The 18,434-nt window shown below is 39.5% G+C and overlaps 1 protein-coding gene across 3 annotated transcripts in view; it reads left to right on the plus strand.

The window, feature by feature from the left end:
- MAST4 (microtubule associated serine/threonine kinase family member 4) overlaps positions 1 to 18,434 on the plus strand; it is a gene marked incomplete at its 5' end in the record, with an annotated part of 275,947 nt that overhangs the window by 169,129 nt on the left and 88,384 nt on the right. Inside the window, one exon of one of the 3 annotated variants that reach the window (XM_084225040.1) lies at positions 4,902 to 5,442. The exons of the other annotated variants lie outside the window; for them this stretch is intronic. Within the exon in view, the coding sequence (XP_084081166.1) occupies positions 5,351 to 5,442 (92 nt within the window). Of the gene's footprint in view, positions 1 to 4,901; positions 5,443 to 18,434 lie in introns of those variants that run through there. 3 annotated transcript variants of the gene reach the window in all.

The following is an 18,434-nucleotide window of genomic DNA, read 5'->3' on the forward strand; positions in this document are numbered from 1 at the left end:
TTTTTCAAATCTCTAGGTGAGTTTTAATGTTTCCCTTATGCACAAATTTTTTCTGTTGTGGTAGTGAATTTATTACAATATTGTTAGGAGATAGGTGGCATATTTTATAATTTCTTGATATGTAGTCAGCTGACATGGTTATTGACCAGACTTGAAATCTCACTTGGAACACTTTTTGGGCAAACATGACCGTCTCATGTCATAGTAAGTAAGCTACCATACCTGAATTCAGTACTGGTATCAGCTGATATCCTGTTTGTCCTTTTCAAGGAGTGTTATGGCATGACAGCTTTGTTCAGCCACTGTAATAACTTCCAGCTATTTCAAGACACTTGAAAATAGCAATAATTGAATGAGCAACTTCACCAGTTCCTTTGTTAGTCATTGGATAATAATTATCTGACTAAAGAGACTCAACTAAACCAAAACAAACTCCTCTCAAGGGGTATGTTAGCTCAGTTCTAATGTATCCTTCTTCTAAGATGTTGATGAAGTGAAAAGCATTTCTTTGTTGCTAAAAGATGTGATTTCATAATCTTCCTAGCCCACAAAAACAGAGAAGGTGCCTCAAGGTGACCTGTTTTTATTCCTGGTTCACAAATCTACTAATCTTTTTCAGTATGAGGCCTATGCTTTTAAGATTTTAATAGTCTTAGTATCACTAATGAACTCCTTATTTTCTGTTGCTGGTGACCTGCATTCAGTGTACATTGTCCTATAAAATTAATGAGACTTGAGCATTCTGTAATGCTTTTGGGCAGTGACTTCCGAAGATTTTCATATGTTTTGAAAAATTCCAGTGTTTATTAGTGTAATTATCCATCAGCATGGAGATGGTAGATTAGGTAACTTTTGCATTGGAATATTATGTGCAGAATATTGATTTAGTATTGGTATGGCATTGTGGTTTTAAACATGCACTTTCAACTTTGCAAGTAGCACTTCATGGTGGTACTTAAAATCAGTAATCAGAGTTATACAATTAAAAAGTTACTGCGGAAGTATTTTTATTGCTGTTAATTACTGAAAGAAATGTTGACATTTTGAAATTTTTTTCTCCTATATATCGAATGAGACTTTGCTAAGGATGCTTTTTATAAGTTTGCTTTTGGAAATGTAATCTTCTTCAAAGCAAGCTTTTCTGCTTTCTGACTTGAGTGATATGATGTTTTTTGATTTCAAGTGAATATAAAAGGGAAAACTTAATGATCCTTATCACTTGTTTTGTTACATGCTAGCTTATGTAACTCTTTGTGATAAATAAAAGCCGTCACCCAAGTACTGCAGTAAAACATCTCCTAAGATGAAGTTGCAAGCTGCTTGTTGTTTTGCAAGTGGCTGTATAGAGGACAACTTAAGTAATAAGTGCTGTTAAGAACATACTTGCAGGTTCTTAACTTTGTTATTTTATTTATTTTTGACAGCTGCAGAATTCTGTTTTAGTTGGATACTGAAGGAAAGTTGCTGAACATGCCAGTAACATTTTGTTGCAAGAAAATTATAGCTAATTGTCAACTATGCATTTATCAATATGACATAGATCTGTTCCTAGTAATTGGGGTTTTCTTATTTTTAAGACGTTATCATATTTATTGGTCAGTTTTTTTGTCCAGTTCTACATGACAGAGGTAAGTAAACTGCAGTGGCTTATGGAACACAACAAAATACATCTGTTGATCCCATGTTTGTAAAGGACAAGCAGCATTATCAGTATTAATAGTGAAAGAGGTTTCAATTTTAGTGACAGCTGCTGAAAAGGAAGTGGTCCTGCTGCACCTGCCTCTCTGCCTGACCCTTCATTCCATCTATATCCCTTGTATTGTGCCTGGTCCTGGGATGTCCTTCATTGAGCTGATTCAGCTCACTAAATTGGGAGAGAAGATGTCCTCTTAGATGTCTTGTGCAATACTAATAAGCTTGCAAAACCTCACTCTCCCTTGAGGTCTGTGCTTTGAAATCAGACATTTCTGTGTCATGGAAAGTCACAAACTGCAGGCACCACTTTGGAAGCTATGTCATTTATTGACAGGCATTGCAAAAGTCTTCACCACCATTTACATGTTCAGCTCTTAAAAGATAAGGCCTCTGCTTTGCTTTATGAAGCGTATAATTTGTGGGACAATGCTGGACTTCTTACAGCTCCTCTCTTCATTTTCATACCTTTGTCAAAGTCTCTGAATTGTCTTAATTTGCATGTGTCCAGCAAATATTTCAGAAAAATAATTACTAAAGTCTCCTTGCTTTCAAGCCCATGCAACAAACAGCAAGACGGATTAGCGGGACTGTGTGTGCATGTAATTGTGCACAGAAAGCCAAGATGAAGTTATGTTTGGATCTACAGGTCATGGAATTTGGGAAGCTATTGCTTGTGAATAGTCTGTACAGGATCTAGAGACTGAGTTGCAAGGGATTTGACCATCACTGTTTGAAGGGAACAGTGTTCACTGTTGATTGATATGTATCCTGGTTCTGGCCAGCGTTAAATTTTGCAGTAGCCAGAAGGGGGCATGGCTAGGAAGTGAAGGCCCACCCCATGTGGCTTTCTGGGGATGGGGGCAAAGGGTCTCTTTCAGGTTAGTGGAGGGAGTAATCAGGTATTCTGAGGGGTGTGAGAACTCAGATGCGAATAGTTATTTTTTTGTACACTCTCTTATTATTAGCGCTGTTACTGTTAATTTTTAAACTTGTTTCCAGTAAATTGTTCTTATCTAAACCTGTGATCTTTATGCTTTGTATCTCCAGTTCTTGTCTCCATCCTGCCACAGGGGCATGGGGAGGGGGCGTGGAGAGAGGAGTTAGTAAGCTATGGTTTGTAGAGTCTCAGTGATGAGAGCACTAAGATGGGGAACACTATTTCTAAAACCACGACCCTCTGTTGCTATATATGTGGACAGAAACAGTTGCCTAGAATTTATCCTTTCTTCTATCCTGTTTTTTTGCCTTTCTACTTTTGCAAAAACCCAGCTTTTCAGATAGTGAAATCTGTGTAAGGCTTTCGATATAATCATGCTTGGTTGTACACAGAAGGGTTAAACTTTTTTTCCATCAGAATTTGTCTACTTGCAAGAAGCAATCTTATTTTTTTCTGGTGGGTCTTTGCCAACATTATGATAGGCTAGTCTTGCTTATTTTTTAAAAGCTTTAAGGGTATGTTTCAGAATTGGAAACTTCACATCATTTTGATGAAGTGGTAGAGATTTTCACAAAGAAATTATGAGTTCAGTTTCAGTCCTGAGCTTGGAACAGAAAAGATTTACAAGTTTGGCCTTAATGTGAAATAAAGTTTGAACTCTGTGTTCGGTGATCACCGCACAAGTGATGTGCTTGACTGAATTATGGAACCTGAACTGCTTTTGTGCTCTTAACTGCCTCTTAGGTAGAGTAATGAGGTGGGGGGGAGGACCTGCAGGGCAGTGAGGAGACTGAAACTTCTCTTTTGTGATAGGTGGAAGACTTTGTTTTTAATCTTTAGCCAGTGCTGTTCACGACATCAGTTATGTTCCATGATTGTGTACAGTTCTTTCTCCAGACATGCTGATTACAGGCAAAAAACTTGTGTATGTAGCAGAGAAGATAAAGTTATGGAATTCATGGAGGAGGAGGTGTTTCTTGGTACTTACGTCGAGATTTGAGAATTTCCTTCTGATGCAGTTTTAAGGAAGGAGTGTTGGCAGCCATGCTTGCCCTTATGTGAACCTTTAAAACTTGATGCTCAGTATGCTCAGGCATGCCTCAAAGTGAAAATAAATGGATGAGAGTTTTCCTTTTACTGGCTGCAGTAGATGTGAATACTCAGTGCTAATGGAGAGGTATAAAAAGAGCAGTCATGCTGGGAAGTGCTCTCCTGTAGGGCACAAATGGACATCAGCCCAAATACCAGCTTCTGCACCTATTTCAGCCTTTCTTGTACAAGAAAATCTGACCTGAGACCTAGATGAGTCTGGTTTTGCTTCTTACATGGAAATGGTTTCTTTTAAAATTAATATGTCTTTAAAGAAGTGTTTAATATTCTTTTGTGTTTGATCAATGTTACCCTGATGTTTTCTGTGTCACGACAGTACATGGTGTTTGCTGGGGATTTTTACTAGAGCCTTTGGTGCTAAGTAGAGTGAGAGCTGTCTAATGAGAGCTGTCTAATCCCAAGTGTCATGCGAGCCCTGCCAGCTCTGCTCTGTGACTCTCAGATAAACAAAAAGGCAAATGGAATTTTTTAAGTACATTGAAAGAAACCCCCTTGTTTTTGAATCCGCAGTATCTTTTCCTATACCTGACCATCACTGCTATTTTTTCAACATCTGGAGTTAAGACATTATGGAATGACAAGGTAGTAGAGTAGTAATTTTAGAAATGCTTTTGTTTGTGTACTGCAGAGATGTGAGGAAAAATGCTAGTCTAGACAGAGCTGCCGAGGAAGGGAGGAGAGGGCTGGAGAGTGGTACTGGAGTTAGGTGTGAAAAGACTGAGGACAGCAGTCATCAGAGGCTAAAACGAGGAGTGAAGGTGGAATGTTGGGTGGTGGGAGTCAAGAAAGCAAACCAGCTGAGTTGGGAGGCAGCTGGCGAATGGCAAAGGAGGAAACAAAGGAAGAAAGTTGGAAGGAAGAAGGGGAAGAAATGAGTCAAAGTACCTGAGGGATTAGGTCATTGTTATGAGTGGGAAAGGTACTCAGAGCCTTTCTGTACCCTGCTCTTGCCAGCCTGTGCTTCAGGGTAGCTTTCTCAAAAGAGGTAGCTGGCAATGGAGGGAGGCGGGTGTCCCAGCTTTCCGTGGCAAACGCCTGATGTCTGGAGTGGCAGGTAGCCAGTGTGACAAACGGTAATTAAGTACCTGTACCGTCAGTTCTCCCGGGAGAGGCAGAAGCCCCGGCCGTGACACACGTACACCGTGCACTGCGCCGAGAGTCACTGGTCCTTAATTTACAGTTCCCAGCCCGGCCGAGCGCGGCCGGCGGGCGGCTCCGACCCGCGGGGGGCTCTGTGGGGGTCGGGCTGTGCTGTGCCGGGCCAGCTCCCGCGCTGTGCCGGCTGCGGGCTGACCCGCGGGGGCCGTGCTGCGCCGAGCCGAGCCGGGCTGAGCCGCGGGGCACGGGCGGGGGGCTCTGAGCCGCGGTGGGCGGGCGGAGCGAAGCGGAGCGGCCTCTGCGCGGCCGCCAATGGCCGGGGCGGGGCGGCACCCGCTGAGCAGCCGCACGGAAAAGTTTCTGTCGGTTCGGGTTGCTGCTATCTGTGCTCTCCTTCCGCCCCCTCGGCGGCTGGCTGCCTTCTCGCTCTCTTTCCCAGGGCTGCTGTCCCTTCCTCCTCTTCCTCGTCGTACTATGGGACCGAGTTATTAAGCTTTCAAACGCAGAGAAATGGATATGTCGGATCCCAGTTTTTGGACGCTCGTTTCCAACTTCACGCTGCCCCACCTGCGGCGAGGCAGCCGGCTCCGTCGGACTCAGAGGTGAGGCAGGCCGCTCCAGGTGCGCGGGAGCGGGCGCTGGATTTCCTGGTCCCCGGCAGAAGGGCCCTGGGAAGGCGTCGGGACCCGCGGCCTCTTGGCTTCTGCTCGTCTGGAGCTGCGAGAGCTGAGAGCCTCTCCTTGCGAGCCCTTGGTGGTGGTTTTTCTAATCAGACGCTGCATAGTGCTCTGCCTCCATTTATAAGATCTTTTGTTTTGTCCAGCTCTTCTAACCTCCTCTTTTTTTCCCCCTTAAAGACATTTCCAGCTTGCTCTCAAGTATTCGACTTTTTATTGGAAACAGATATTCTTTATATGGGCAACTTAAGATAGCCTATTTTGTTCGATGTTCTTAAAGAGACAGGTTTGCATACGTACCTTTTTTAAAACCGGCTAGCTTAACATTTGTTAGTACAGGAATGGCTTTTTTTGGTTTTGTAGCATTTTCGTTATTGTCAGGAAGGGGGGGGGGAGGAGGGTTGGAAATACTAAACACTGAGTAAAAGTTAAAGGGTTGTGCCATCAGTGGGCAAAAGACTGACAGGCTGTCATGTCATGGTCATTTTTTGTGCCATGGTGTCCCTTTCAGTTAAATATATGTCCCTATCACAAAGCTAAGAAAAAACGTATAGAAGTTGTAACTTTGTACACTAGTACCCCGTATGCCTTTTGAGACATACCAGGTGTGGTGTGAAATCTTGACAAGCTTCTGACTGTGAAACTACCTTGAGTATTGGCTTACTTGTTGTCTTTGGAGAACATGTGTAAAGTGTTTCTTCTGTTGGCTAAAAAGTTGGCACAAAGCAAGCAGGATAGAGGCTTGGCAAAGTTGGCTTTTACTAAGTTTTCAGTACTTAAGGTCTGATTTTTTTTTTTCCCAAAAGAAAGAAAACTACTCTGTGTTTAATGTCAGAAAGTTTAAAATTGGAAAAACAAGTGGCCTGTTTGACATCAATGAAAAAACTATTCCTGCAGTAAATAAATATCTATTCTTTGTGTCTCCTGTTTGGGGTAGCTGAGAATAGTGAGGCATTTTAACATTATGATCCCTCTCTTGTAAATAATTTTTCACTCTTACACAGCATTAACTGAGAATTGGAATACTCCTTATAGATTTTTCTGCTGAGATGTGTTGAGGGTTTTTTAATTCAAATTGTCTTCACTGTTCTTACTCAAGTAGGGTTTGTAACTGTGTGAAGATGTACAAATACCTTTTATAAATGTATGGCTGTGTGGCAGGTTGAGAAGGAGAGAAACTAACTAGTTCTCACTAGAAGCATGAAATAAATATGTACTTTTGGTTTGTTTGTTTTGTGTATTTGGATGCCTTCCTGCTTTTCAGACATATTCAATGCTGTACTGCGTTTGTTGAAATACTTGGAAGTCTTTTTAAAGTGGCACTGAACATTGTCTCAGCATATCACATATATGGTATGTCAGTGAGTAGTACTTGCCATATATGCAGTTACATTTCATGCATTTTAGAGATATTAAATACTTAATGCCCTCTCCGTAGCCAAATCAGTGTGTCACAGCACTGTGAGGTTAAAAAGCCAGCAGTAGAATTTCAAGGCTGCTTACTCTTAATGGGTCCAGATATCCCTCCTTTGTCAGGCTGGTTCTATCTTCTGAGTGGTGGGAAGTCACAATTTCCTCTGTTAGTGTCTCCTGGGGAAGGCTGTCCACATACTTCTTCAGCTCTCTTCTTAAAGGTGGACCTGCCCTCTGTCCCCCTATACTCATAATTCATTTATTAGTGTAAGATATAAAACTTAAGGAGCAATAGAACTGTCAGAAGCATAAAAACCAGCAGGGGCAGCACAGATTGTCCTAACTCTGCTGTAGAAATGGGTTTGGATTAATTAAGGTACAAGCTGGGTTTATGTGTTCTGTGCTGTGTCTCACCTGCATTATCTTAACAGGCTGAGTCAGCCATAGCTGCAGTTGCATGTAAAAACTGGACAGATAGCTGCTTACTTAGCTTATAACTTGCCACGGGATGCCTTCCCTTCTTTCTCAGAGCTACTGGTAACCACTCCTGTGTTGTGTAGTTTCCCAGGCATTTCAGATGCCTGAAGAGTAGGTTAAAGAGTGAGATTTGAAGGGAGTTCAGTTCCTGTCATCTGAATCTCCTGCTGGGCATAAGTGAAAGTTTTGGGTCCACTGATTCAAGAGAGGTTTTTTCTTAATAGCTACACGGCCTATGAAGCTTGTCTAGCCTGGTGCATGCCTAGGTGCTTCAAGAAAACTTCTGAAGAAGTGTTTCTTTCTGGTGGTATCTGCAGTTGGCTTTGGGATCCTTCCCAATTTAAGAGCAAAAGTTTTATTGTTCACTTGGGCATTTTTGCCTCTCAGTTATGTTCCTTATGTCTCTTCAATTATTTTTACCTCTGCTACCAGATTTTTGTGGCCTACTAGACCCTGTTGTTTCTGTGAGTGCCACTCTACTTTCTTAACACCTGGGATAATGAGAATTGTCTGCTAGTACTACAAATTTGGTGTCTCTTTGTACAGATTTAGTAGATGTAATTATTATCTCTCTGAGGTTTTAAGAAGTAAAGAATGAAGAGATAGCCTCCTTCAGGAGTTTGCCAACAATTGACTTAGCTGAATTTCAATTGTAGCAGCTCTTTGGGAAGTGATACCTGAATAAGAAGTATCACAGCCTGACTTTCTAGTGGAGTGGGTTTTCAGGACTGGCGGGTAGAAAAATTTTCTTCAATTATAAATTGGACGCATTTGTTATTCAAATCCCTGAGACTGTAAATGCCATGGATTATACCATGTGCTTTTACAGTGAAGAAATAAGTCTATCACCATATAGAGAACTAGAGTGAGCGAGAGAGCGTCCCTTAGTGTAGACATTTACTTTTAGAAATTGCTTTCTAGATTTACAGATGGATAAGTGTGTACAGGTACACTTCTTTTCACATGGAAAAATCACTACTTTCTGGTTTGTTTTATGATACATATTTGGGTCTCTCTGACACTTAACACTCTTTGTGTCTGATTTTCTCTGTGTATCTTTCACGAAACCGACACGCCAGTGATCCTTTTTGTGTGTGTCCTTTACTCTTGCCTTTTTTATGGTAGTTGCACTGGAACAATGTTAGTGCAATTGTTCTTCTTTTGAGTCAGAGTGGGGCTTTTTTTCCCCCAAAGGCATGAAATTTATGAATGCTTGCCGAGTTGCCTCTGAGCCATAGTAGACTCATAGATGATTTGGTTGAAACTTCATTTTATTTGTTTACAGTCACTGAAATGGTAGTGAGTCTTTCATGACATGAGATTAAAATATTAATCAGTCATCAAATATGTGTTATGACAGTTCATAACCTTTCCAAAACCTTAAAAACAGTGGAAAATCATAACTTTATTAGAAACAGAGAGAACTGAGTATTCAAACTTCTTTGTATTTCTGTTAGTTTTGGGACAGCATGCTGCCTGGAAAAGCAGGTGTTTTGAATGTCTCTTGCTTGATAGTTCAAATACACAGAGTGATGTTAAAATTACGAGGTAAACTCTTGCTGTTGGTTTTTACGTAGACCTTGGTTTTTAACTTTGTCAATGCAGTATACTAAAAGTATATTATAAATGGATTATTTTAATTAATAACAGGTTTTCAAAGTGGTTATGTTGATAATATAAGGAAACCAATGTTTAATTATGTTGATGTCAGCTGAAACTGGGTTTTAGTGGAGTTATTTTACTTCTGCATAAGACTAAACATCAGTTCAAACTTGGTGAAAAAAGTTTCTTTTAGATGTATGTGTTCTGTTTTTAATGTATCTTTGGGGGAGTGGTAATTTGAAGAACTTCACTTCATTTCTTGATTTTCAATTCCCTTCATTCACCTTAGTTCCTACATGCAACAGAGAGGAAGAGAGGAGCTATTATTCTAATAGATGTTGAGTAAGTTTAGAGAAGATTGTTATCCTATAACTGGGGGGATTAAAAAGTATATCTGTGCAGACTCTATGTGCTTCCAAACACACTGTCATTGAACATCTTTTGTTAGAAGTTAATTCGCTGGACCAGTGATGGCATTGTTTTCTCTACTACCTAGTGAAGTGTTACTGTGTCTTGGTAATTCTATTTCCTTTCATTCACAGTAAAGGCTGTCTGTTAGGGGGATAGTTTTACAGTCTCACAGTCAAATTGCATGTTTTGGTTGGTGTAATTGACCAGTCGTTTTCTTCAGGCAATTAATGTATTTCCAGTTCTGCTTACAGTCTGAATGAGCCAGCATTTTTTCTTAGCTTCAGCCAGACTGGTAAGGATTCATCTGGTCATACTGCTATTTTTGCTTCATTTTCACTCTGGTAAAATGTTATTTTATTAGAATTATGTCAAGATCATTAAGAAGTGACTGAAGGGTCCTGTTTTAGAAAGCCTGAGGAAAGTTGATACATGAACAAAATAAAAAGAAGCTTAGGAAAATGCTGGAATACGCTGAAAGAAGCTGTAATTGTTTTGGTGGTTTGTTCCCCCCCCCCCCCCACTGTCATGGTTAATATCTGCTGTGACATGGTAGGAGACAGTGTTTGTTTTTCTTACTGAGAGAATTTAAAGGATAGTAGTTCAGACATCCCTTCATGAGCTGTGGTTGTTTGGACATGCCACGTGGTTCACTCTGGTGTATTTGGTTTACATCTGCTACTGATGTTTTGCAGTCATCACAGTTCTTGGTGTATTAGACTTCAGCTTATCCTTCTCAAATGTTTTTTACGCACACTGTAGCTCACCCATGCAGTTGTTAATGGTTTCCTCTTCTCCTGTGCCTCTCTTCAGAAAGCTTCAAACTTTTGTTAGTGAGAAGCTGAGTAACAACTTGGGCAGCTGCACGTACTGATTGATGGGCTTGCCTCTAGTAGCCCTTTGTCAAAGCCGGAAATGGTGGTCAGAAAAGTGGATTTCAAGGGAAGTTTCCAATTACTTTGGGCAGAGAAGAACCATCTGAAATTCAGCAAGGGCAAGTGCCGTGTCCTGCAGCTGGGGAAGAACAAGCCTGGGGCTGACCTGCTGGGGGACAGCTCTTTCTTGTCCTGGTGGACAAGAAGCTGTCCATGAGCCAGCAGTGTGTCCTGGTGGCCAAGGAGGCCAATGGTACCCTGGGGGCATTAGGGAGAGCATTGCCAGCAGCTGGAGGGAGGTGATCCTGCCCCTCTACTCAGCCCTGCTGAGGCCTCAGCTGGAGTGCTGTGTCCAGTTCTGGGCTCCTCAGGACAACCAAAACACAGAGCTCCTGGAGTGGGTCCAGTGGAGGCTACCAAGATGATGAGGGGTCTGGAGCATCTCTCTTGTGAGAAATGTCAGGGGGAGCTGGGGCTTTCAGCCTTAAGAAGAGACAGCTGAGAGGGGTCCTCATTAATATCTAAATGATAGATTTCAAGAGGATGGATCAGCCTCATCTCAGAGGTGCTGAGCAGTAGAACAAGAGGCAATGGGCAGACACTGATGTGTAGGAAGTTCCACCTGAACATGAGGAGCAACTTCCTTACAGTGCCGTTGACCATGCTGTGGAACAGATTTCCCAGAGAGGGTGTGGAGTTTCCCTCCCTGGAGATACTCAAGGACTGCCTGAACACAGTCCTATGCTGTGTGCTCTCAGACTACCCTGCTTGAGGAGGGAGGCTGGACCACATGAGCCACTGTGGTCCTCAGGTTCCAATTTTCCCCTTTCTGATTCTGTAAATTTGTTACACATTATTGTGCAGGAATGGTAATGATTTTGTTAGTTGGAGGTGGAGGTGGAATCACTCAGTATTTTGTGCTGCTGTGTTTAGAATATGAAGATACTGATAACTGGTTTAGGTGGAACATTATAAGTGAAGTGTTTTAAAAGGATACACTGAAAATTATGCAAAACTGATTGTTGCATGCAGTAGTTCTGTGTATATTGTCACATTATCTATAGGCTGTGATGTTACATGTCGTTAGAAGAGGTTTAGTAGGAATAGATTTGTTTGGAGGAACTCTGGGATGGCATGAGCAGAGATGCGTAACTGAGGAGAATCAGCAGATTCATCTGTCTTTGATTCAGCCTTATTCAACAGGCCATGTTGCATTCAGTGATGGCTCCTGGATTTTCTCTTGAGAACCTTTCAGAGGATTTTTTTCCCTTTGAACCTTTGCAAATTCACTAACTGTAGTCATTGTGAAATTTTAAAGCTTTTGATCTCTATCATTTGACTTTAACCTATATTTAAAATAAGGTGTCAAAGAAAAATTTATAAAAGGCTACCCAGGTGAGTTTTGTTTTCCTCCCTCAAAAAAAAGGTTGAAAATTATGTCAGATGAGGCACTGCTTACAGCTAAGGAAATGGCTTTATATGTGTCTATAGATACATATAGTCAAAGAGTCTGTGTCTTCTAACTAGACTGGTTTAAAACATAATTATTAACATTGAAGTAAGTATGGAAAAATCAAAACCACGTATAATCTATTTTATTAAATGTTGGGTAGACTAACACAGTCCTGTGTAAAGTCAAGGGTGTTGACTGAAGGAACGCCATTCCTGTTGCTGCTTGATTTACTGAAACAAGCGATGTGAAGTGTTAAGCATTGAAATAATTTAGTTGAATAAAAATGTATATACCATCAATTCTCTTAGTACTTGATTGTAGTGTTCCAGAATTTAAAAACCATTATTTCTCTCAAGGCACTAAGGTGGTGGGTTGTAGAACAAACAGTTTATTTTTTTGTCAATAAGAAGCTGAATTAGTTAATGTTTCTTATGTATCTGACAAAATTGTTATCTTTTGGTTTTGGCAGACATACATGAATGTAAACTTGCCTGCTTTGAGGTCAAAGAGGAAATGTCAATATTTTTGTTTATTTTTGATTTTCATACGTATCAGTATATATGGTGGCCCTGCCTATGGCAAGGGGGTTAGAACTAGAAAAAAATTTGAACTAGACTAATTCAAACTAGTGTAGTGTTTACATTTTGAAATACCATATAATCTGAGTCTTTTTTCCCTTAAGTAATAGAGGAAGGATTCAAGGATTCACTTTTTTGAAGTAATTCTGTGGGTATTGGTTTGGCCTGGAAGCTCACCTTGAGAGAGCTAATAAATTAAAGGTTACTTTGGTGAATGCTGGTACTAACCACCTGTGGTTGTTTTAAGAGGCACTCAAGATATGCAAAATTGAAGCGGTAGTAGGTAAATTTCTTTATTTTTCCCTGGTTGCTTTCTTCCATGCATTTGGGAACGGTGCCTTGTCAGTCTTTCCTCTCTGGGCTGCTGGGCCCAATTTCTGTATGGCATTTCTACTAGGCTTATGAACAGAATCCCACTTCTCACAGGAGACAGATTTGATATGTGAAACAACTTGCAGTGCTTTTCTTGTTGGGTTTGTTGGCATTTTCTTTTCTTGCATGCTTGGAAGAGAGGAGTTTATATGATAATGGCTTGTTTTATTGAAGCTATTCATCAGACATGGATTTCTGTAAGAAGTGTTTACTTTGCTTTTGAAATACACTTAAAAAATATGTTTTTAAGCATCAATTCTAAGTCTTAAAATTATTCTAGGGAAGATAGGTATGGTAGTTTGAACTTCCTTTAATAAATCTGAGTATAATGAATTTGCTTTTAATTTAAATTGTTCCTACTCTTAAAATCCTTTTGAAGCTACTGTTATTATCAGTTCTTGGATGAGATGCTAGAATGTTCTGGAAAGGTATTCCTACATAAAAGTATACCTCATAAAATGTAAGTATACCTCATATACATAAAAGAAACCTCAACAGTAGAAAACAAAAGAAAAGTTGTCCTGAGCATACCATATTTTTTATGTGGTTTAACCTTGAAACTGTCCTTCTTCAAACCCAAACTGAGCTCTAATGGAACGTTAGAAATTAACTGGTGTGGCTGATGGACACCGAGAGGTTTGTGTAACTAGAAGCCAGGACCTTCTTCCAGCCAAGCTGTGACATTCTGCCTAGAAGTGCCATCAGTGCCTCCCAGAGATGGCCTGTCAGTGGCCCATGAAGCATCTCTTGCACTACAGATAGGTAAATGACAGTGAGGGAAGCTGGTCCCAAAGGGAGTTTGGGGGGCAAATGGAGTATGAGAGATGAAAATTTCACAGGAGCGCTGTAGAAGATGTAGTGCTGTGAGTCCACCAGAGGACGTGGATCCATATAATATGTAGGTTCCCTGGTTATTCTCTAGACAGAATTATTTGTAACAGTTAAATGTAATTTAATGAAACAGTGTATTGGTCAATATCAATGATCCTAGCCATCCAGAGTGAAGTTCCATTGAAGTTCTGAAATGGACTGTTTCCTGTTGATTGCAGTCCTTGCTGACTGAGAAAAAGCAAAAATCTTTATTAGAATTTCCTGTTGAAAAAAATATCTTAACACATTCAGCATAGTTCAGTCATAAACCTAACAAGCCAGTCCTTGATGAAACAGAAATTAATTACTGATGATATGAATAAATCAGACATGTTTCTTTCAACAGCCGTCTTGCTGCTTACCAGAATTTGTCTTCAGCATGGTTTTCATAATGTAAATCAATACATGGCTTTTTAAAATTCCCTTTTTGGGAAACTGGAAGGAGAATGCTTGATTAGTATCTCCTTCATCAGACAGTGCTGTTCAGTTAGAAGTTGTAATTAACAAATATCCATTGTAGTAATACTGATAACCCTCTTGGAGTTATAAAAAGTAGGTTGTATATGTTTGTTTTACACATTTGCCTTTTCAGTGACTCTGGGCCTGTCTAGCTTGTTTTTATGCGTGGGTATGTAAAGGGAATTTCCATAAGTGCTGTAACAGTAGAAGCAAAAGCAGTCAGACAAGTGCAGTATGCTCTATTCACCTTGTCTATGAACACACCAAGCAAAAGGATCATTATGTCAGTTCACTGCACCATCAGGTCTTACCAGAGCATCTTTTGCATTACCCGCATAATGAACACAGAAAACATATAACACTTTGTTAAAGTAAGCTTGCATTATGTAATTTTTTTTTCTTACATGAGGCTTGGTGATTTGGCTTCATCCTTGGCCTTTCTGCCATGTTTTGATGATTGAACTGTTGAGTTTGGAGGCATTTCCTCCCTGTCTCTGACCTATGAGTAACTGAAGAACAGTTCTTTTACAAAATACACATCTGTCTGTTTTTTCTTTGCCGCTCACTTGTGTCTTAGATGTGTTATTCTGTCTCGTAAAATGTCAAAATATTACCATATTTTGCAAGGCTTTGATTTCTATTGTGGGAAAAAATTCTAAACAGATAAATGAAACTTCTTCCTGTATGGCTGTTTTTGTTTTGTTTTGTTTTCTTCTTCTTCTAAGTTTGAAAATTATATCTTTGTATTATTTCTTCTGTCTCTTCTTCAAATCTTTGAAGAGCAAGACCCTTTTTTTCTTTTTTCCCCCCTTTCCTGTAAAGGAAATACAAATCATACTAGTGTATATGAATATACTAGGTTACTTTTTAAAATATGCAAATTGTTTGTGTGGGTCAGACCTAAGCATTCAGCATTATCTACAAATTAATACCTTTTAGCGATCATGTGTTTCCTTCTTCTGATTCATAAATTATAAGGCGAGAAGAAACCAGTAGGATCACCTACTCTGTCAGTCTACAGGAAGCAAGACAAAGAGTAATAGTGTTAGAGATTTAGTAATTTGGCTCTCCCAGATAAGGTACCCTGTTTGTTTAATCATTGATGAGTGTAGCAAAATCTGAAAGATTCAACACTGCTCAGGACAACTTTCTTTTTTTTTTTCTTGTTCCTTAAGTGAGCTGTCTTTTACCACTACTAATTTATTGCTGATGCTATTGTCTTTCACACTAACTTTAGTAATAACCTCAGAGATATTGGGCCAGTCTCTTAATAAATGCTGAAATGTTCAGTACATGCTTTGTGACTGTGCCTGCCTAAATCCAGTACAAGGGTCACCAGATGGATATTAATAGAAGGAAACAATCTAAAGAGAGGTCCAAAGGACTGTTGGCATTTTCTGCCTCAGTTGGTATGGAAAAATTAATTTTCCCTTCAAGTCATGCTGAGGGAACAATAGCATTGTGTTTTCTAGAAGACACCTGCCCTGGGAAGCTGGCTGAGGAGCTGACAGCATGGTCTGGCCTCTTTGTCTGGTGGGACTGCTTGGCACAGGTCCCTGTGGGAGTGCAGGATGTGTATAAGGACTTGGAGAGGGAGGTTGTGTGCTGCTTTTCTCTCTTCTGTGTGACAGGCTATCTGAAGAGATGGGAGGGTGTGAGTGTTGTATGAAGGAATGTGTCCTACTGGGGTGTTACTGGAAGATCGTAGTGCAGCACGAGGCAAAAGTCTCATTGGTCTTGTTAATGGACAAGAGCTGCTCCCAGGTTTATCTTGTAGGTAAATCAGCTAGATCATTGCAAAAAAAAAAAAGGTGTAGGAATGAAGTAAAGCATATGCAGTAAGAACAGGAGCATGTGGCAGGAACACCCAGTGCATATTAGAAATCCAGCACCCTAATAAAATGACTTGCTGAACATTGTTTTGGTATTGGGGTAGCATATGCCTGTAGAATAAGAGTATCTATCAAATTTCAGATTATTTGAAGTTAAAATTAAGCTTTTTTTTTTTTAAATTTACGCAAAGGTGTTGCAATTCTAATATAAATAGGCATATTAAACATGCGTGTAACGGAAGATAAAGAATTATGAAAGTGTGTTGCTCAGTATATGTGGAAAAAACATACTTTTTTAGTTACAGACATTTTTAATATTAGAGGAAGATTAGAGTTTGAGAACTGGTTCCTTGTTCTGCATTACATAGTGGCCTCTTTGAAGTCACAGCAGGAAGGCACATAATGCTACACAACCAAAACCAAGGACGGAGACATAGTTTTCATTATAGTTTTTGTACATTTATAGATAGTTCACCTGAACAGTTTGTGCTGTAGAGTTATTTTCCTACAAAATTTGTATTATTTTATAAAACCACTTTTCTAATAGATACAAGATTCTGTAAATATGAAACTCATAAACCATGAGTTGATGACTTCACTTTACATTAACCATTCTTAGGGCAAAGGCAGCAAATATTATCAATACCTACTCAAGATAAGTGAAGACAAATGAGAATAGGACTTGAAGTCCAAGTAGTTAAAAGGTAATTAATTACAATATGATTTGGAAGGAATGTGGTGCTTTTTGTTATTTGGATAAGATACATGCAGTATCAGATTTTTTGCTCTTAAGGCATTTGTTTTTTAATTGTCTTTTTTTATGATAACAACTCCCATTCATTTACTAGCTTCTGCCTTTATTAGGCAATGTATTCTTCCAGGTCCTGTCAAAAGTAAGAGCTACTGGTGCCTCATAAAAAACTTAGAGAACAAAGGAAACTCATGTAGAAGGTGAATTTATTCCTGTCTTTGTGACTTGACTCTGACTATGAGATACTGAAGTAGTTTTTTGACCAGTGTAACATTTTTTCCTTTTTCTCTAGCCCTCTCTAGTATTCATAAGATGGGAGATATTTTCTGAACAAAAACAAAGGCTGCAGAAGTGGTGGTTTTATGCTTTATGGACATTTCTTCTTAAGGCATCCTTCTGCTGTGATGCAAATAGAAACCTTAAATTAGCTAATGGGCTAATGGGCCGGATGAGTAGTGAGGTGATTACTCTTCCTGATGGCCAAAAATTGTAGCACACCCTTTTCTGTCACCTTACCTCATCCACACCCTATTCTAACCTGTTGGAGATGTTTGTCTTGTCTGTGTTGAGCCTGGGTTTTTGGGCTTGTGTAAGCTCTTCTGAGCGGAGGCTGTCCTTTGTTGTGTTCCTGTGATGTGGAGAACAATGAAGACTCATAGCACAACTGCATATATAAGAAATAATAATGCTTTACTTTGCTCGGCTCTGTTGCTTGAGGGACCCAGATGGTTTTGTTCTTGAAAGTAGAAAGTGTGGGAAATGACAGATCTCTCAAGATACTTTTCTTTCAGAAGTCTTGGGACAAGGATGGCTGTTTTTTCAGAGTTTCTTCAAATTCACTCCATTGCAGCCTAAAGAAAGAAGACTAAAATCTGAAATCATTGTGCAGTGTTGAAGAACAAAGAAAAGAATCCAGTCATTATTTTAAAATAAAATCTTGAGTAAAAGCATCTGCAACCCATTATCATTTATTCCAAAGATTTTTTCAACCAAAAAGCAACATTATTTCTACCTGTATTAGCATAATTGGGGTTTTTTTGGCTGTGAGTAATAATCACATGGCTGTAGGGTCATGCATAGGAGCACCTACAATTTTCTGTTTTCATATGTCCTTGTGGAAGATAAGATGTGTAGAAAGCAAAACCGCAAATTATTTTTTTCATTTTCTTCATGTTAACTCTGGAATAGAAAATGTGCAATAGTGTTAATGTACTTACTTGGTAATTTAGTGGTTGCCAAGGTTTTCAAGCATGTATGATTTCAAGCATAATGTATGGTTAATTTCTGTTGATTTTGTGTTTGAATTTAGCAGGAAGGTACCTCCTGTTACACTGTATGGCAGTAGTCTCTATGCTTAAGGCTCATTTTTGTTTTCCTTCCCTTCTGCCAGCACACAGAACTTATAAAATGACCATATTGAACTATACTGAGTACTTTTTAAAAACAACATTCATATGTAACTTGAGGGTATGATTTAGTTGCTTGTATATGAAAAATTGACTTCAAATCTTTAATGTGGCCACAAACCACTTGGTCACCTTAACAAGTGGAGTGAACTTCCATGCTTTTCTTCACATCCTCAGTGGTGATAACCTTTAAACAAGATTATCAATATAATTTGCCTACTTTTTATACTTGGCCGGTGATTTGATAGCTATGTAATGCTAAATTAAATCTGAAACCATACTCATCACATTTTATTGTCAGAAACGCTAAGTACTCTTGATTGGTGAATTGTACATACATAGTGTGTGTACAGACATTTTTATTAGTTTGGGAAGGTGTTTTGGTGGGGGTTTTTTGTTTTGGTTTGGTTTTTTGGTTGGT

Source organism: Fringilla coelebs (genome assembly GCF_963513975.1).
Source record: "Fringilla coelebs genome assembly, chromosome: Z".
Classification (NCBI taxonomy): Eukaryota; Metazoa; Chordata; class Aves; order Passeriformes; family Fringillidae; genus Fringilla; species Fringilla coelebs.